This window comes from Meles meles, chromosome 4 (assembly GCF_922984935.1).
Source record: "Meles meles chromosome 4, mMelMel3.1 paternal haplotype, whole genome shotgun sequence".
Classification (NCBI taxonomy): Eukaryota; Metazoa; Chordata; class Mammalia; order Carnivora; family Mustelidae; genus Meles; species Meles meles.
This window is the reverse complement of record NC_060069.1, coordinates 31529174-31549365: the sequence shown is the minus strand read 5'-3', so window position 1 is coordinate 31549365 and position 20192 is coordinate 31529174. Positions and strand designations below refer to the sequence as shown.

At 50.4% G+C, this 20192-nt stretch overlaps 1 protein-coding gene across 4 annotated transcripts in view; it reads left to right on the top strand.

Annotated features, from left to right (window-relative positions):
* Positions 1–1736: 1736 nt before the first annotated feature.
* Positions 1737–20192, top strand: part of XYLB (xylulokinase) — a 47748-nt gene continuing 29292 nt past the window's right edge. For all 4 annotated transcript variants that reach the window (XM_046002297.1, XM_046002298.1, XM_046002296.1 and 1 more), the window contains exons 1-8: positions 1737–1868; positions 3142–3224; positions 12315–12384; positions 14255–14335; positions 16584–16670; positions 17253–17381; positions 18144–18209; positions 19540–19612. In XM_046002297.1, the coding sequence (XP_045858253.1) occupies positions 1812–1868; positions 3142–3224; positions 12315–12384; positions 14255–14335; positions 16584–16670; positions 17253–17381; positions 18144–18209; positions 19540–19612 (646 nt within the window). In that variant the 5' untranslated portion in view covers positions 1737–1811. The remainder of the gene's footprint in view (positions 1869–3141; positions 3225–12314; positions 12385–14254; positions 14336–16583; positions 16671–17252; positions 17382–18143; positions 18210–19539; positions 19613–20192) is intronic.

Here is a 20192-nt window from a genome sequence, read left to right as displayed (position 1 = left end):
CTCGGCACCTCTGCCTTACCTCGGGCCTCCTGCAGCCCCATTTTAACCCATTTTCCCTTCCTGCCTTTTGCCCCTATTCTCCACACAGCATCTTCCGACTATGCAAATCCGACCACGTGACTTTCCTGGGGGTTGGCTTTGTCCGGAGGCTGGAGTATCAGTTAGAGCCCCAGATGAGGGAAGGAGCCTCGCTGGGGATTGTGGGTATCTTGGTCACTGAGAAGAGACCTCACGGGGGCAGTTTCTGCTTTGTTCCCAAGTCAGTGCAGGGGCTTTTTAATGGGTTCTGCGCAGGGAGTCAGGTTCAAGCTTGAAGGAAAATAAGTAAAACACTGTCTTCACTCAGGCCATGGCAGCAATTCCGCAGGGTCCCCCAGAACCACTTCTACTGCTCAGTGTGCTTTCTCAGGGCATCAGCAGAGAGGACAACCTGACAGACAGCGACAACTTGGAATTACACTTTCTGTCCTCATTCCTTGCTAATGGGCTAAGTTGCAGATGGGCAGCTTTCCTATGTAGGCAAACAGGCCCTCAGACCTCCAGCCTTCTCTGGCCACAGTGAAAGGGCTGTTACACTAAAAGAAAGAACGAGTCACCAGAATGGGGTGGGTGCCACAGCCCACAGAGAAAGGCACCCCTGAACAAGACAAGGCCTCCCTGTGAGACAACTTGAGACAGAGCCAGCAGCCTTGGCCTTCAGAGAGATTTGTATTTTGCCACGGGCCTTTTCACAAGACTGCGCAGCAAATTGTCTTGTTTCGTGGTTAAACGCGCAGATTCTGGAGTCAAACTTACTGGTGTTTGAGCCCAGCTCAAATTGTCTTGTTTCGTGGTTAAACGCGCAGATTCTGGAGTCAAACTTACTGGTGTTTGAGCCCAGCTCTGCCACTGATTTGGGACCTCTGACAAAAAGGAGCATCTAGGCTCTAAGCAGTTCAAGTTCAGCAAGAGGGACAGCAAGGTGATCAGACCTTTGCAAAAGTACGAGAGAGGCTCTGACGGGCTGGGAAGGCCCTGGGAGGAGCATCTCACGGGGCAGATCTTCCCAGAAGTCAGTCCTAGGAACAAGAATGACACAGCCAGGTAGAATGTGCGAAAGAGACCGTGTCCTTGGTTCCAGGGGAAAAGGGAGTGGATCTGATTTTGTTTCTCATGCTCCCTCCACATGTCTGGCACACATTAGACTACCAATACCAGCTGACCCGGGAACAAATGAGCCTCCCTGTCCAGAACATGGGAAGCTCTGATTTTAAATACAGAGGTGGGATGTGGCCCATGCCAGAGCTGGGTAACCATTCAGATTTGCTAGGACCTGACAGGGCCCACTAAAGCCCAGCGCCTGCAGCTCCAGGGAACATTTGCCTGTGACCTCCGTGTCACCAGCATGAGTGGACAGCTGGCCTAGCACCCAAGAGACAGCCATGGAAGCCTCCAGGGTCAGGGCCACCAGAAAGACAGGGAGGGATAAACTAGGTTAAAGGTGGAACCTCTGGCCCAGACGTCCTCCTCAGGAAGCCAGGCCGCGTTAGGGCAAGAGATGTGCAGGAGAGCACAGGTGGATGGGGAGGAGGGCAGGGGAGGAGATACCTGTCTTGTGGCACAGGTGCGAAGCGCGCCGGGGCCCGGCCGGACGCGTGTCCCCGCCCCGTCCCCCGGCAGGCGGCGCCAGAGCGCAAGCCCGCGAGTGACACGGGTCCGGGAGTCCAGCCGGGCGGAGCGAGGGGCGGGCCCGGCGTCTCTGGGCGCTGGAGCGCGGCGACACTGCGGCCCCGGGAAGAACGGACGGACGTTCCGCGGGACCCTCCGCGGCCATGGCCGAGCACGCCGCTCGCCCATGCTGCCTGGGCTGGGACTTCAGCACGCAGCAGGTACCGTCGCGGGCCCGGGGTCCGGGCTGGGCGGGGCGGGCTGCCTCCTCCGGGACGCCGGGCTGGCTGGCGGGACCCGGGCGCGGGGAACCCTGGGTGGGCCGAGCCGCGGGCGAGCCTCCCTCCCGGGCTTCCTGGGGGTGCCGGCGACCCCAACCCCCTGATGTCTTGCCCGTGCCGCCCGCCGGCCAGATGCGGTCGCGACCCTGCCTGGACTCGGGCCCGCCCGGAAACGGTGGGCGCCCCAGTCCCCAGCCCCGGCGGATCCCGCGGGCACGTAGCGGGAAGTGCCCCGAGTGGCCGGGGTCCCGAAGCGCTCGCCCCTCGTGGGCGCTGAGCGACAGGGACCCGAAGGAAGTTGGCCGCCTGAGACTCGGCAACAGACAGACGGTAGACGTGCACGCGGGCATAACCAGTGACCTGGAACCAGATCACTGCTTGAAACTTTTTAGGTGGAGTGGGCACGATGTACGCATGAACTTTGTTCCACCCGTGGTTGGCGCCAGCATGCCCAGGTCAACGTACCCGGCACTGCTGGCCCCAGGACGGGCTGTGCTGCTCCCGGGGCTCTGCGGACAAGAGAGCAGAGACAAAATGCCTCCAAACTGGGTGTGGGGTGCCAAGGGGCTCCTTTTCCTTAACTTGGGAAATCAACGGGGGTGCAGTCAAACCCCTTGGTCTCCGAGATTGTTCTGGGTGGCAGGCTTAGACCAGTTCTGACCAGAAAGTCCTGTGGGGCTAGGCAGTGAGGTTGTCTCAGTGCCCATCTGTACCCCTGAGTTTGGAGGTCTGCTCCATCCGGACCTGTATATCTCTGGACCATGATCATGGCCTATGGGAACAGCCCAGGGACCTTGTCTGGTCTCTTAGGTCCCTGCAGAGGGAGTCCCCAGAGACATCTCCAAATCCTGCCTCTCATTCCTTCCCCTGCAAGACTTCCTCAGGCCTCCTTGCCAGGTTCTGGAATCAGCTCATCTCTGAACATCTAGTTCTAAGATGATCTTGGCTTTGGTTGTTTAGGGGACAAAGATGCCTTGAGCTGTATGGGTATTTCTACCTTGCCTCAGCCTCTTCATTTTACCTACTCTTTGGGTATGTTCCCAGAGGAGGCCTCTGTTACTGTGGTTACAGTGATGTACCCCCAGCCTTCTGGGAGGTCTCCAGGCTAAGCCACTCACTGGGGTGTGGGGCTTTACCTGGTGATGTTCCTACCCCTGGACCAGTGTAGAAGCCAAGGAAAATTCTATACACCATTTTTAAAAATGCCTTCCAGGTGAAAGTTGTTGCTGTTGATGCAGAGCTGAATGTGTTCTATGAGGACAGTGTGAATTTTGACAAAGACCTTCCAGAATTTGGGTATGTACATAGTATATGTGTTGTGGGGGGTTGGTTTTGGGGTCGTCCCTTAACATTTTACATTCATTAACCACACTATTCTGGTGTGATACTGTGATTTAGAAGAAATACATATTTGGTCATTCAGATGGCCAAAATATATTTCTCACATGCATTTGGTCTTCATCCATAGTTCTTGCCTCACAGTTCCCAAAACCGTTGGAACTTCGTAAGAGTTGAGAGTCAGAAAGGTGTCTTTTGTTATGTTAATGGAGGTGACTTTTGGACCCCCACCTGGGGGTAGGGGCTGGTTGCCCGGAAGACCAACCACATGATTAGAGGGTTGGAATTTTCAGCTGGAGATTGAAAGGTCAATGGCTAATGACTAAGTCCTGACTGTGTAATGAAGCCTTCACAAGAACTCAAAAGGACTGGGTTAAGAGAGCTTCTGGGTTGGTTTGGGCAGAGTGGCATGCCTGGAAAGGATATGGAAGCTCCTTGCACTTTCCCCATACCTCACTCTAGGTACCTCTTCATCTGTCTGTGGATTCCTGTCCTTTATCATGTCCTTTAATAAATTGGTAAACCTAAGTATGAGTTTCCCTGAGTTCTGTGAGCTGCTCAAGCAAATTAAAAGAACCTAAGGCCATTGGAACCAACAGTCTGTGACTGGTTGGTTGGTCAGAAGCACAGGGAAAAGCTTAGGGCTGGCGCCAGGCATCTGAAGTGGGTTGGGTGGGCAATGTTGTAGGACTGACCCCTGCACCGGGATTTGATGCTGTCTCTGGGTAGATAATGTCAGATCATCTTCTGGTGTCCGAGAACTGCTTGGTGGTGTGTGTAGAGGACCACCATCCCTGCCCGTCCTCCACCATATTAGAGTTGCGTCCAAGAACCTGAGAGCTGATATATCTATAGATCCATCTTTATCAAACTGCAGGTGTGGTGGTCTGGGTAGACCTCTCGGCATCCTTTTTTCCTGTGCCCCGGATGTGTTTTCCGTTCCTTCCCATTTCCATGCACTCATTCATCCATACTTGCAGTAGGTATCAGTTGAGACTTGCTTTGTGTCAGGCACCATGCAGGGTATCAGGATTTGATGGTGAACCAGGGACGTGGTCCTTACTTTCTCAGAGCTTCCTGTTAAGCAGGGGAGACTGATACCAATCAAGGACTCTGACAAAATAATATTTGATTATAGAATCAGAGAAGGTCATTAAAGGAAAGGAACTCACTTCTCCAAATGTTTATTATAAAGGAATGTGACCCAGACTTGGGAGGTGGTCAGGAAGGGTCCTGAAGGAAGTAGTGCTTTAGCCAAGGTCTAAGTGAGTGGGGTTTGCCTGGTGATGGAAAGGAGAGAGCGTTCTAGGCAGAAGAAGCAGTGCGTGCAAAGGCCCTGTGGCAAGAAAGAGCACTGCTTATTCAGTGAATTGAAGAAGGCCAGTGTGGCTGGAGAGCAGAGGGAGGTGGAGGCTGGGCTGGGTCACATAGTCCTGGGTACACGTTTCTCTATATCCTAATACCTATGAACAGCCCCCAAAGGACCATACGGATGGGGGTAAGGTGTGACACAGTTGTATTTGTAATGTGAACAGATCTCTCTGGGTGTAGTGGAAGATCAGTTGGGGGTTGGTCAGTATGGATGTTGGGAGACCATGGAGGTGTGTCAAGATCATCTGGATGGGAAATGATAACATCTTGGAAGAGAGAGCTGGATGGTAAAACTGACAAGTCCTGGGGAAGAACTGAATTTGAGATGTGAAGGAGAGGTTTCTGGGTGGCCTTCTGGACGGATGGTAGTCTGAAAAGAGTTGGTTTTAGGGAGAAAGATCATGAGTTTAGCTGTTGTATTAGTTTGCCAGAAAAAAAATACCACAGACTGGGTGTCTCAAACAACAGGAACTTATTTTCCTATAGTTCTGGAGCCTGGAAGTCCTAGATCAAGGTGCTCATAGGGTCAGTTTCCTCTGAGAGGCCTCTCTCCTTCGTTTGCAGATGGCTGCCTTTTTTTTTTTTTTTTAATTTTTTTATTTTTATTTTTATTTGACAGACAGAAATCACAAGTAGGCAGAGAGGCAGGCAGAGAGAGAGGAGGAAGCAGGCTCCCTGCTGAGCAGAGAGCCCGATGCGGGGCTCCATCCCAGGACCCTGGAATCATGACCTGAGCCGAAGGCAGAGGCTTTAACCCACTGAGCCACCCAGGCGCCCCAGATGGCTGCCTTCTTGCTGCCTGTCACACGGTCATCCACTGCCCCTGCATCCCTGGTGCCCCCACTGTGTGTGTCCCAGTCTACTTTTATAAAAACACCAGTCATACAGGATTAGGGTGTACCCTGATAACATCTTTGTAAGTTAATTGCCTTTCTCAAGGCTCTTTCTCCAAATACAGTCACATTCGCAGGTACTAGGGATTTGGACGTCAACATATGAATTTGCGGGGATATAATTCAGTCCATAATAGCTATGGACTTGTTGATTCTGAGGTGTCTCTGAGAGGCCCTGGTGGAAGTGTCCCTCCACAACTGTTTTAGATATCACTTCTGGGGCACCTGGCAGTCTCAGTTGGTGGAACGTGCCCCTCTTGATCTCAGTGTTGTGAGTTTGAGCCCCTTGTTGGATCTGGAGATTACTTAAAAATAAAATCTTAAAAAAAAAAATAAAAAGATATCACTTCCCTGTTGACTCTTTGGCATGACCCACTGCTGCTCATGTCCTAGGCCTACACTGAGCCGAGGTTGGAAGCCATCGTTCATTTGTAGTTTGTATTACTGTAGACTATGTGTGTTTGAGTTTTGGTAGTTGTGTCTTTCAGGGATTGGTCCTTTTTTTTTTTTTTTTTTTAAAGATTTTATTTATTTGACAGAGAGAGACACAGCAAGAGAGGGAACACAAGCAAGGGGAGTGGAAGAGGGAAACGGGCTTCCTGTGGAGCAGGGAGCTGATGCAGGACTCCATCCCAGGACCCCAGGATCATGACCTGAGCCAAAGGCAGACACTTAATGACTGAGCCACGCAGATGCCCAGGGTTGGTCCATTTTATTTAAGGCTTTAAATCTGTGGCTACAGAATTATTCAAAATATTCCTGTATTTTCCTTCGGTGTCTGGGGGAATCAGTAGTTATGGCCCTTCTGTCATTTCTGATATTGATCATTGGTGTCTTCTTGCTTATTGTCTTGGTTAGCCTGGCTAGAGGTTTATCAATTTAATGGTCTTTTCGAAATGTCAACTTTCAGTTTTGTTGATTTTTCTCTACTGTTTTCCTCTTTTCATTTCTCATTGATCTGGCTCTCGTTTTTAGTATTTCTTTTCTTCTAACACGGGGTTAGAGGTGGGGATGTTTCCTGTGCTACTGCCCTTCTCAGCCTTTTCTTATTGCTTCCAGATTTTGAGTCACAGTTTGAAAGGCCTTCCCCATTCTGAGATTGTGAAGCAATTTGCCTGCATTTTCTTCTAGTTCTTGCAGGGTTTCTGTTTTCTTATATAAAAATATTTGAGATTTATCTAGGTGTATGGCATGACCTTTGTATCCAGCTCCAATTTTTTGCTGATGACTCTTCAATTGTCTTGCTACCATATTTTTAGAAGCTTGTCTTTACCTCACTGATTTGAGATGCCAACTTTATATGCTAATTTCTGTGTATGGTTAGGTCGATTTCTGGGTCTTTTCTTTTGTTCCGTTGGTTGGGTCAGGTCTGTTCATGAGCCAGTAACGCGTTTTAATATTCCAGCTTTATAATATGATTTAATATATAGAATTGTTGGTCCCCTCTGACTGTTGTACAGTGTCCATGGACATTCTTGTCGTTTTTTTTTTTTTAAAGATTTTATTTATTTATTTGTCAGAGAAAGAGAGGCAGGCACAGGGAGGCTCAGGCCCCCTGCTGAGCAGGGATTTTTTTTTTTCCCCCACCCCCCCAGGACCCTGGGATCATGACCTGAGTCTAAGGCAGATGCTTAACGACTGAGCCACCTAAGCGCCCCCTTGTTCTTTTTTGATATATACTTTTGAATCAGCTTTTAAAGTTCCAGTAAGCAAAATTACTAGCATTTTTATTGAAATCATATTACCTTTATAAATTAACAGTTGCAGAGAGTTAGCAACTTTATGAGATTGAGTTTTCCTGTCAAAGCACATGTTTGTTCCGTTTGTTCAAGCTTCTTTTGAATACTTCACATGGTTTGGATATGTTGGTTTTTTTTAATTGCTGGAAATTTTATTTATTTTTTTTTAAGATTTTGTTTATTTGAGAGAGAATGAGAGAGAAAGAGCATGAGAGGGGTGAGGGGCAGAGAGAGACGTAGACTCCCCACCAGGCAGGGAGCCCGATGCGGGACTAGATCCTGGGATTCCAGGATTCTGACCTGAGCCAAAGGCAGTTGCTTAACCAACTGAGCCACCCAGGTGCCCGGGTTTGACATATGGACATGTTGCAGAAAGGACCATTCTACCCCACCCCTCCCTGTGCCCAGCCCCTTTGCAAGAGATGGGAGTCATTTACTGACCTGTGGATTTTTAACGAGTAGAACGTGAGGGAGGTAACATCGTGCAGTTCTAGACCTAAGCCTCAAGAAGGCCTTGCTGACTTCTGCTCTCATCCTTGGAATCCTGCCCAGCCACCATGTGACCAAGCTTGGGCCAGCCTGCTGGAGAATGAGAGGCACGTGGCTAAGTTACCCCGGTATCCCCAGCCAAGAGAAGCAGCAACTGGCCCCCAGAGGCAGAGCCCTCTCACTACTGCTAGCCGACACACAGAAGGAGCCCAGCCAAGCTCAGCCCAGTGACCCACAGAACTGTGAGCTAAACGAGCTTAGTAGGTTCAAGTTAATTAGCTATGAAGTGGTTTGTAACAAGGCAAAACCACGTGGTACCTCTAATTCATTTTAAACTCCTTTCTGACTGTCATATCTTTTTACAAATGTAAATGGTGACTTTTCTGTAGCCATTGAGCAGCGATCTACCAGGCTTCTTTCCTTCTCCTCCTGGGCATACCCCCACCTTCCTTGCAGTTTTGGTCGGTCGTGCGACTTGAGTCCTAACCAGCAGAACGTGGGAGAAAGTGAACAGAGCTCTCTATCAGAACATACAATCCCAGCTGTGATCCTCTGCCCTGTGTCTTCCTGGGTCTTGTGGCTGGACGCGACTGTCCAGGGCACCTTGGAAACCGCTTGGAAGATGAGAAGAGCCCCCGTCCTCCTGGGTCCCTGATTAACCGCAGGGAACAGAGAGCACCCCCCACCCCGGGCCCCGCACTCCACATTCCTGGTCCCCAGAACTCCACTGATGATGCTTTCATGAGTGGGAACTAACTTCAACTGTGTCAAACCAGGGAAGTTAACTAATACAGGGTCATCCCTTCCCATCACTTTTTTTTTTTTTTAAATGCTCTATTGAGATAGAATTCATGTACCAAAAAATTCACTCTTTTAAAATGTACAGTTGCATGGTTTTTAATATACTCATAGAACTGGGTCATAGTCTCCACTATTTAGTTTTAGAACATTTTCATCTCCTCAAAAAAAGAAACCCCGTATCCACTAGCAGTCACTGCTTACGCCCCCTCCTCTAGCCCTGGCAAGCAGTCTTGACGGATTTGCCTATTCTGAACATTTCCTATCGATGAATCTGTGCAATGGCTGGTAATTTTTGGCAAGTTTCTTTCACTTACCATAATGTTTCCAGAGTTTCTGTTGTATGCTATGAGTACTTCATTCCGTTCTATAATGTACTCAGTAACGTTCCATTGTATAGTTACTACATTTTGTTTATCCATACATCAGTTGCCAGATATCCAGCAAAGATATCCAGATATCTTTGGCTCTTATCAACAATCCTGCTGTGAACATTCATGGATGTTATAGACTACGTCGTGCCCCGTTCCTGTCCCCTGAGAAATCCTGTTGAAGCCCTAACCCCCAGTGTGGCTGTATTTGGTGATAGGGCCTGTAGGGAGGTAACTCAGGGAAATGAGGTGGTAAGGATGGGGCTCTAATCCAACAGGACTGGTGTTCTGGTAAGAGGAAGATCTCCTTCTCCTCCCTGATTCTGCACAGAGGAGAGGCCATGTGAGGACACGCTAAGAACATGGCCCTCTGCATATAGGAAGAACACTTTCACCAGAAACCAAAGTTGCCAGCACCTTGATCGTGGGCTTCTTGCCTCCAGAACTGTGACAAGATAAATGCCTATTTAGACCACTCCGTCTGTGGTAATTGTTACGGCAGCCGGAGCCGACTAATCTAGTGTATGAGTTTTTGTGTGGACACGTGTTCTCATTTCCACTGGGTATATATCTAGGAGTGGAATGAACAGACTTTTCCAAAGCAACAGTACCATTTTATATTCCCATGAGTGGTATAGGAGGATTGCAGTTTCTCCAAGTTTTTGCCCACATTGGTTTTTTACTATTCTTCCAATTACAGATTATAGCCGTGTTAGTGGGCATGAAATGGTGGTTCATGGTGGTGGTGATTTGCATCTTTCTAATGACCAATGGTGTTGAATATGTTTGGCCATTTGTGTATCCTTTTTGGAGAAATGTCCACTTGGATCCTTTGCCCACTTTTCGACTGCCTTAGTTGTCTTTTTATTGTTGAGTTCTGAAAGTTCTTTGGATAGTCTGGAGACAAATCTCTTAACAGACAATATGATTTCAAAACTTTTTCCCCATTTCTGTACGTTGTCTTTTCACTTTCTCGATGATCCTTTGAAACAAAAGTTTTAAATTTTAATTGTCTATTTAATCTATTTTTTTTCTTTGTTGCTTGTACTTTGGTACAGTATTTGTTAGGTTTTGGTGTTGATTTTGTATTTATTTCACACACAAAAAAATTGGAAATTTCCAAGGTGCTCTGGAACAATTTAAATAATATTAGCAACACTTGTTTTTTAAAGGTTTCAGAGCACTCTTCTATGAAACCATTTGGGCCTGGTGCTTTGGCAGGTGTGGGGAGCTCCAGTCTTCCCACCTAGCAGAAATTGCCAATTTTAAGTTGTTAAATACATGCGGACTGTTTAGTTGCAATTATCATGTGTTTTGTAAAGGCAACATCTTTTTCCGATGGTTTTTATTGTCTCTGGAAAGTTTGCTGCTCTTTTTCACCTTTTCCCTAATAGTATCTTTTCAAAAATGTCAGTATTATTTAGTATAATTTGTGTATAAAAAAGGACATTCATTCAAATGTACACTCTAGTGCGTTTTGATAGAAGCAGACCTATAGCTGGAAAAGCGCCACCGAAATTATGATACACAGGCTGTCTACATCGCTCCAAAAAGATTCTTTGTGCCCCTTGGCATTCCATCCTTTCTTCCCCACTGGACTTGGGAAACCACTGACCTCCTTTTTCACAACAGGTGGATTTGTGCTTTTTGGCATGTGATACACATGGCATCGTATAATATGGACTCTTGTGGGTCTGGCCTCCTTCACTCAGCATGATCATTGGAGATTCATCTCTGTCAGTGTGTGTATCAGTAGTTCATTTTTTTTTTTTTTTAAAGATTTTTATTATTTGTCAGAGAGAGAGCAGAAGCACAGAGAGCTACAGGACAATAGGCAGAGCAGGCAGAGGGAGGAGCAGGCTCCCCACCGAATAAAGAGGCCAATGTGGGACTCGATCTCAGGACCCCGGGATCGTGACCTGAGCGGAAGGCAGATGCTTAACCGAAGGAGCCACGCAGGTGCCACAGTAGTTCACTTTATCATCATCATCATCATCATCATGTAGTACCCCACCGTACACACACACACACACACACACATACATACCACAATTTATCCATTCACCTGCTTGGGAACACCTGAGTTGACTCTAGTTTGTTGTTGGGTTTTTTTGTTTTTTTTTTTTTTAAGATTTTATTTATTTGACAGAGAGAGACTCAGCGAGAGAGGGAACACAAGCAGGGGGAGTGGGAGAGGGAAAAGCAGACTTCCCGCTGAGCAGGGAGCCTGATGCAGAGCTCAGCCCCAGGACCCTGGGATCACGACCTGAGCCAAAGGCAGAGACTTAACGACTGAGCCCCCCAGGCGCCCCTGACTCCAGTTTTCTGTTGCCACAGATGAGGCTGCTGTGGAAACTTGTGTACAAACCTGCTTTGGAACTTTTACTTTCATTTCTCTTGGCTGGATAATTAGGAATAGAATCTCTGGGTCCCATGGTTATCTCATAGCATCTAGCTATGGATTCTGAGCTGTTTGTTTGTTAAAGATTTTATTTATTTATTTGATAGAGAGAGATTGAGAGAATGAGTGGGAGGAGAGGCAAGAGGGGAAGCCGACTCCCAGTAAAGCAGGGACTCATGGGACTGGATCCCAGATAACCCCAGGATCATGACCTGAGCTGAAGGCAGATGCTTAACCAACTGAGTCACTCAGGCTCCCTATTGTTGTTGTTGTTGTTATTGTTTGAAACTCATCCTTGAGGGGTGCCTGGGTGGCACAGTCGGTTAAGCGTCTGCCTTTGGCTCAGGTCATGATCTCGGGATCCGGGGATTGAGCCCTGCATCAGGCTCCTTGCTCAGTGGGCTTCTGCTTCTCCCTATCCCTCTGTGCTCTCTCTCTCTCAATTAAATAAACAAAATCTTTAAAAATAAAGATAAACGCATCATTGAAAGAGTTGGATTTTGTCAAATCAGTTATTTGCATGAGGGCCTTATGGAGGGACGAGGGTAGGGAGAGGGGTCCAGGCAACTTTCCAGGCTTGCAATCTAAGGACTCCCTGGTCTGATGGCCAAGAATGTTTCTTGCAGACGCAGCACCTCTGTGTGGCACATCCTTTCTACCTCTCCAAATGCAGTGGGCTTGGGAGGGTTTTAATCCAACCCTGCACCCCCTAGTTTCCTCATGGCCACAGCGCCAAGTGGCGCCATGCCTGCCTTCCAGGGCGAGCCCCTCATATTTAGAAGGATTTAGAAGGCTTAGTTTTGCTGGTGTCTTCTGAGAATTACCACCCCTGAGCGATTTCCTAGGTCTCCTCTTTCCATTCTGCCAGCGTTGTTCAGTCTCGTTCAGTTTAGAGTGTTCCCACCGACCTTGGGGAAGGGGGGCATTTCTGTCCCCACTGGGGCCCTGCCCAAGGCCCTGCCCAGCACTCTGTCTTGTTCTTGTAGGACTCAGGGTGGAGTTCACGTTCACGAGGACCGGCTGACAGTGACCTCTCCAGTCCTGATGTGGGTCCAGGTAAGCACAGGGATCCCAGACCCTTTGTTGAGACCAGGTCCTCGTTGGGAGAGGGAGTCGGCCTGGCTCCTTGGGCTAGGCTCACCCCCAGCAGGTGTCAGTACTTCCGAGCTGAGAGGGCACAGAAAGGTCTAGCAGATCTGGTGCTAGAGCACTGGCAGACCCTGCCCGGAAGTAACCATCTTGAGAATACCGCCTTTCCCAAACCTTTGCCAGACACTGCGGGAGCGCCTCTGGCCAACCCTCAAACCCTGAGATGCAGACACGGCACTGGCGTTTTAGTACTCGGGCTCACACGGACCCCAGACCAGGCCTGCCTGCTCAGGACCGACAGGAAAGGAAGTTGCCTGTTGCCGAACATGGGTGACACATGGAGCCGTGGGACCAGGGATATGGCCAGTACAGAGCAGCATTGTAGGGCTGGGTCTGCCTCGGGGGTCCCGAGACCCTGAAACTGGAAGCCAGCCAAAGGCAATGCTCAGTGTGTCTGCCAAAGCTGGCCCGGTGTTCCAGTACCTGGTTAAGCAGTTCCCTCTCCTGAATTCTTTCTGTTAAGATAACTAGTGTAATTAAAAAAAAAAAAAAAAAAATTTTTTTTTAATCAACTTAACCCTGACTCATACTGGAGGATTAGGGTAAAGGACAGCTTTCTACCAGCCAGGCCAGCTAGAAAGTCCATTCTAGGAGGCTGAGCCAGACCAAGGGGTGGGGGGGTGACAGGTAAGAGTCCGTGTCTAGAGGTCCCAGTGATAATGTCAGGGCCTTTGATAGATCGGGGCCTTAACTTGAGGTGATGAGCAATGGCTAGAGAGCCAGACTTGGGGGTGGGGCCCCGTGACTTCTCATTTTGAGCAGCCCCCCAGGATTGGACCTGTTCTAGCTTTGCCAGTCCCCCATCCAGCTGTGCCCCATCCCCTGCTCAAGGTTTGGCCAGGAGGGCCCAGTTGGCACAACCTTGGCTGTGAGAGGAGCCCTCCCAGCAGAGGGTAGGGATGGTGGAGTCAGGTCAAAGCTCCAGTGGCTGTTCTGCCCTCGAGGGAAACACAGTGATTCTCTGGGGTGACTCTCTGATTCCTGCCCTGAAGTCTTAGGGAGCATTAGGTTCTGCTGGGCAGCACCATCTATCCCACAGTTGGGGTCTTGCAAGAAAGAAGATTGCACCCAGATGGTGGGGGGTGGAATGGGGATTGGGACAGATGGCCATCTCTGCCTACCCTTTCCAGCCTGGTGCTCCTGGACACAGAGTTTAGGCCTGGTCCCTTCTCCCTCCGTTGGGGACTGTCTACTTTGCTCTTCACCTCTCTGTTGCAGTGAAATCACACCAGTAGTTCAGAGGTTGGAAATGCAAATAAAAGAAACCACAATTTTTTTTTAAAGATTTTATTTATTTATTTGTCAGAAAGAGTGAGCACAGGCAGACAGAGCGGAAGGCAGAGGCAGAGGGAGAAGCAGGCTCCCTGCTGAGCAAGGAGCCCGATGTGGGACTCCATCCCAGGATGCTGGGATCATGACCTGAGCCGAAGGCAGATGCTTAACCCACTGAGCCACCCAGGCATCCCATGAAACCACAATTTGATCCACCTTGTTTTTGCTCTTCCTGAGTGCTTAGAAGTCCCAGATTGGAGAAGCAGAATTTGAGGGACCCATGGTTTCTGACTCCATCTATTTAAGCTATTTTTACTGTGGTTTACCTTTTTATTTGATTTGTGACGACTTTAATGAATTATTCCAAGCTTTATCCATCCTAAGCGATCAGCTCTCTTGCGTCTCCAGGATAAGGGCAAGCACTAGGGTTTCAGGGCTGAGGCCCATGGGTTTGCGTGACTCGGGTGGTTCTGGAAGGTCACAGTGGGCTCTGTTTGTCTTTCAGGCTCTGGATATCATCTTGGAGAGGATGAAGGCTTCAGGCTTCGACTTCTCTCAAGTCCTCGCCCTGTCTGGGGCCGGCCAGGTTTGTCTGTAGCAGCCCCCCTGCGGCGTGTGGGCGGCCGTTGGGAAGGGGTACGGGGCTCCCCTGGAGGGAATGCTGCCCCCGAGAGTCCCTGCACACTTTCTATTGTTGGTAGAGCCCTGCCGCCCTGCTACCTCAGAGGATGTAGAGCGTGCCTTCTTGCGAAGGATTGGAGGTGGCTGGAAATGTGCAACATTATCCAGAACAGGACCCCGGGTGAGGAAGAACCAGATAGAGGTCGTCGATTGGGGTAGAGGAAGCATTTGGCGTGCATTGATGATGCCTGCCTGGGAGCACTGGCATTGCTTTTCCGTTTCCTGGAAGTAGAGGCAAAGTCAAACATTTGACGACTTTTTTTTTTTTTTTAAACATTCGACTTCTAATGAGGGCAGTTTTAGTAGTAGCAATATTTGTAAAAACAACAACAAAACACTGACTGAGCACTTAGTGCAGGCCAGGTGCCGCGCTGAGCGTTTTACATAGACTGTCTTTTTGTCTTTTTAAGAAAGAGAGAGAGAGCATGAATAGAGGGAGCAGTAGAGAGAGAGGGAGAGAGAATTTCAAGCAGACTCGGTGCTCAGTGGTGGAGCCGGACGTGGGGCTCACAGCCCTGAGGTCATGACCCGAGCCGAAACCAAGAGTCCGCTGCTTAACCGACTGAGCCATCCAGGCGCCTCTTACTTAGATGAATTAACCTAATTATTGCAGTGTTTCAGGAGGCAGTGTCAGGGTGTGGTTAGCACAGGAGCACTGGTCTGCTGCCCGGCTCTGTCCCCAGGCTCGCCATTTAAAAGCAGTGACCTGGGTATGTCATCGAACTTTCCGGTGCCTCCTGTCCTCCTCTGCCTGAGGTTCAGTGTGAATGTGAAATACTTAGTGCATAAAAACTGCAGGTAAGTTTTAGCTACTACCTTTAGTATCATTGCCATTTACCTGAGGCGCAGAGGGGCAATGCCACTTACCCAACGTCACACAGCTGCCTGGTGGAGGAGTCAGGACCCAAGCTGAGTCTTACCCTCTGAATCCCTTTGCTCCGTGATGGATTAGCCTGCTTTCACATCCTTGTGAGAGAGTGCTTACAGATTTTTCTGAGCCACCTCTTCTCCTCTACCCTCCAGCCTAACAGGAATTTAACGCTCCTGTCCTGTTCGACAGATTCCCCGGGAGATCTTGCCCACCTCTCTCATCTGAACCACAGGCTGGAATACCCTGTCCCTCCTGGGCATCCTCTGATCCCATGCCAGGTGTCCCCAAGAACACTTCCAGCTTACCCCAGGGCCACAACCCACCTGTTATCCTTGACTGTCCAAGAGGTCTCCATGCCCTGTTGATTTGTTACATGACTCCTGAATCTCTCACCTCCTCTCCAATCCTGCCTCTCTTGCCCCAGGCCGAATATCTACGATTTTTCTCTGGGCCTCTGCTTGGGCCTCCCTGCCTCCCAGGTAACTTCTCCGTGACTCCTAAACCCTTTCATACACTCAGCCCTGGCCATGGCACTCCCTTGCTAACCCAGAGTTCCCACGCCTCCGAGATAAGCCCCCACCTCCAGGCCCTGGCGCTCAGGCTGCCACCTCCCCCCTCAAGCCCCCACCACCTCCCTCCTGCCCAAGACTCAGCCCACTGTGTCAGGTGCCACCGCTCCCTGCACCGGCCAGCCTCTCTCGGCCATGCCTGCTCTCTGCATGGAGCACCCATGCGCTCAGCTCCAGCTCCTTTCCTACTAAACAGGGCCCCTTCTGCCACCTGGTTCAGTGGCCCTCCTCTGTGTCCCCACTGCCCTGCCACTGCACATCCACAGGATTTTGTAATTGTGTGTTTGTGTCTTCCTCCCTGACTCACCGACCACATCGTAGAGAATAAGGACAGTACTATTCTATTCATCCATCCCATTGCCCGGCATGACCTAGGTGCTCCGTAAATGTTCGTGGAGTGAACGAACGGGTGACTGAATAAAGGAGTGAATTTCAGGTACTATTGTGAGCAATATGGTTTTACAATACAATTTTACGAGGATACCCAAATCCAAACCACTAATTCTTTCTTGGACCCTTCCTATAAGTTTTGAGGGGGACAGGGCAGAGTTCTCGTTTTCTAGAGCTGAAAACCAAGTCTCAGAAAGGGTGTGAGTTCTGTAAGAAGTGGCAGGGCCAGGCTTGGAGCCAGTTCTTTGGGGCGTGGTCTGGACTCTGGGAGGTGATCCCAGTGTGTGGCCCTGTGAGCATGTGCTTGGGTTTTCCCTTGACAGCAACATGGAAGTGTATACTGGAAGGCTGGGGCCAGCCGCGTGCTGACGAGCCTGTCACCAGACCTCCTGTTACATAAGCAGCTGCAGGTAACCGTGGGAAGAAGAGCCCAAGCCCCTGCGGGCCCTGAAGTCTGGGGCTTTTGTGCATTGTCAAGGGTATGGGAACTTGGCTCAGGCAGTAGTGCGGTAAACAGGGTCTGCCCTGCCTCCTGCTGAGTGCAGCTGGTGTCTGGATGGAGGGTCAGGTGCTGACAGCCCCCGTCTCGGGTCCCTTCCTGCCAGGCATGGCTCCGGCTAGTTTCCCCCTCAGAGAGCTCGCCTTGGCGCGTGATGCCTCTGGGTGGTGCTGGGAAGGCAGGCTCTGTCTTCTCCATGGTTACTGGCCGCAAATGCCCCTGGGAAATGGCACTTTGCGGCAGCTGTAGCCCTCCCCTGCTTATCTCCAGTATCGCCGGGGGTGCTCAGGTGTCTCCTTGAGCTTTCCTGGGAGAGACACCACTGGGCCAGGCCGAGGTTTGGGCGGGAAGGGCTTAACCGCGGGTCTCCCAAGGTCACAGCCAGGGGGGAGGTGACCACGCCTGCTGTGATGGCGGTGGAACTGCCAGTGCCGGGGCGGCTTCCAGAGTGGGCAGGTGGAGTTCAAGCCTGTGCCTTGTTCCTCCTTTCCAGGCGTGTTTCTCCATCAGGGACAGCCCAGTGTGGATGGACTCCAGCACCACAGTCCAGTGCCGCCGGCTGGAGGCCGCCGTGGGCGGGGCGCAGGCTCTCAGCTGCCTCACCGGCTCCCGAGCCTATGAGGTGTGCAGTGCCTGCCTGGGGCTGGGGGCCAGGGTTGGTCCTGGGAGGAGGGTCCTGTTGCTGGGTTCTGGCCCCTTGTCCCTGGGTGTCTGGAAGGACACAGCTGGTGACCTGCCCCAGTGGGGATCCCATGAGGACCTGTGGGTATCGCCCCTGCAAAGCCAGGATTGGGCACTCTGGCCCCTGGTTCTGCCCAAGGCTGTCCTGCCTCCCTCTGCTGCCCACAAGCAAGCGCGGGCCTCCCGTTGCCCAGCAGGGGACTGAGGTGGGCTCATGGCCGTGCTCTGTGCAGGGTGATGATGGCACTTCTATTCAGCCTCTAACTTGGGGATAAAAATCGCACTCATGCTGGGGACAGTTTTGACGTCCAAGGGAGTCAGTGTATGCAAGGCATTTAGTACAGCTCCCGGAAAAGTAAAAGAGGAATGAATAAATAAAAGGAATGCTTCCTTCCTGCTGGCTTCAGCCCTGTTCCCGGAGCTGGCTCTGACTGGCCCCGTTTGGCTCATGATTGGGGGTAGGGAACATAGCCTCATCTCCTGCACAGGTGCCCTTGGTCAGCACAGTCCCTGTGGGGGGGGGCGGGGAGGCGAGCAAGGCTTTTTCAGTAAGGGTGTGCAGCAAACGTTTCTAGGTTTGAGGCCTTTGTAAAGCGTTCACGATACTAACTCATATCCAGAGCATGCTACGGCGACCTCACTTTGTGGAGATGATCATTGCACATAGGATTTGGGTTTTTAAGAATTTGCGCTCTTTTCCCAGCGTTTTACAGGAAACCAGATTGCAAAGATTTACCAGCAGAATCCTGAGGCCTACGCACACACAGAGGTTGGTTAAATGTTCCTATTTGATTTAAGTCATAGTTGGATTTCTTTTATAACTACCCTTAGCATAAATAGATCTCATGTTCATTGGCCAGAAACATTGATTAGCAGACCTTAGATATGGCGTATATTCGGTTTGCTTATTTCTCACTGGTAAGTCATCTCCAAAGAGGAGGGGAAAAGGGAATCATGGGAAAGAAAAATCAGGGCCTCTTCTGACCAGCGGGGTGGAGGTCGGGGGCAGAGGTCAAGGGCAGGGTGGGAGCCCTGGGGACTGGTGTCTTCTTGGGGCCCCCTGAGTAGGAGTTCCAGGTGCCCCTCAGTTTCCTGCCTGCTTAGTGCAGGATGACTACCAGGCACTCGATTGGCGAGGGCTTGATGTTTTCTTTGGAAATGGGGAAAGCTGGACCCATGTGGCCGCAGCTGTGGCCCTTCTGCCAGAGCCTGTGTCCCAGGAGCTCACATTCGTTCTTCGATCCACGGGCGGTGGAAGGCAGCACGTAATGCTGCCTGGGAAGTAGTTCCATACCTTGGCTAGTGATTTTCATCTCTGCATCATTAGCAAATGATCAGTGTATGTTAAACCAAAGTGCCTTTTTAATCTTGGAAGTTAACAACATCCCATTATTACGTGACGACTCAAGGTTCCAGATTTCTCTGCGCATTAGCTGTGTAGATTCCCGGGGAGGGGAGGGCAGAGACGAAAAACCCTCTCCACATTCTCTGTGTAGAACAAAGGTGGCCTGAGGGGGGACAGGAGGTGTTGGCATTGTCTGCTGTGATTCCCGCCTGGAAGCACGGACCCTTGGGGACATTTGAAGTCCGTTATCCATTCCTCCAGCTCATGCCTGGGGTTTGTGGCTTCTGAGGGGCTGACTTCCACTCACACTTATTCTGAACCCCCAAGAGTGACTTTGTTGGTTCCAAATCCTGAGGCCACGCACCCCACTTCCCTCGTGACTAGATATAAAGACCACAGAAACAGAGAAAGGAAATCAGGCGTCCTTGGACGCCCGGCAGAAGGGCCACTTGCCTGAGCACGACTTTTCCACAGGCCTTGTTGCTCTTCCTCTTTGCTGGACTTGATGGTTCTCTGGCCTGTCAGAAACTGCAGAGTGAGGCACTCCCCCAAGGACTCAGTTCTTGGTGTTCCAGATACATACGCCAACGGTCCTGTCTCCAGGATACTCTCTCACCGCCATTACTGGGCCATCTCGCTCCACGTTTCCGCTTCCCTCCCCGATTTAAAACTCTTCTTGGGTGGTGGGTATCAAAGTATTCAGTTGCTTATGCTATGAGGCCTATCTCACTGCCTCTCTCTCTCTCTTTCACAGAGAATTTCTTTGGTTAGTAGTTTTGCTGCTTCCCTGTTCCTTGGGTCTTATGCCCCTATCGACTACAGTGACGGTAAGCCTTCAGAGTCCTGGGGGGTGTGCCTGTTCAGTATGTGGGTGGATGTGTGTGCCTGTGGGCGGTGTGGGCAGGGCAGACTTTTAGCCCTGTCATCTTCAGCTATGAAGGGAGTGTGTTAATTATCTTTTGCTGTGTAATGAATGACTCCAATGCTTAGCAGAGTAGGAACTTTTTTTTTTAAGATTTTATTTATTTATTTGACAGAGAAAGATCACAAGTAGGCAGAGAGGCAGGCAGAGAGAGAGGGAAGAAGCAGGCTCCCTGCTGAGCAGAGAGCCCAATGCGGGGCTCGATCCCAGGACCCTGAGATCATGATCCGAGCTGAAGGCAGAGGCTTTAACCCACTGAGACACACTCAGGCGCCCTGAGTAGGAACATTCTTTTTTGATATTTTATTTATTTGAGAGAGAGAGAGCACAAGCAGAGGGAGGAGCAGGCCCCCACTGAGCAGGGAACCTGTTGCCAGATTTGATCCTGGGAGCCTGAGATCATGACCTGAGCTGAAGGCAGACACTTCACCGACCAAGCCACCCAGGCCCCCTGACTGCAAGTGTTTATTATCTCACAGGATTTC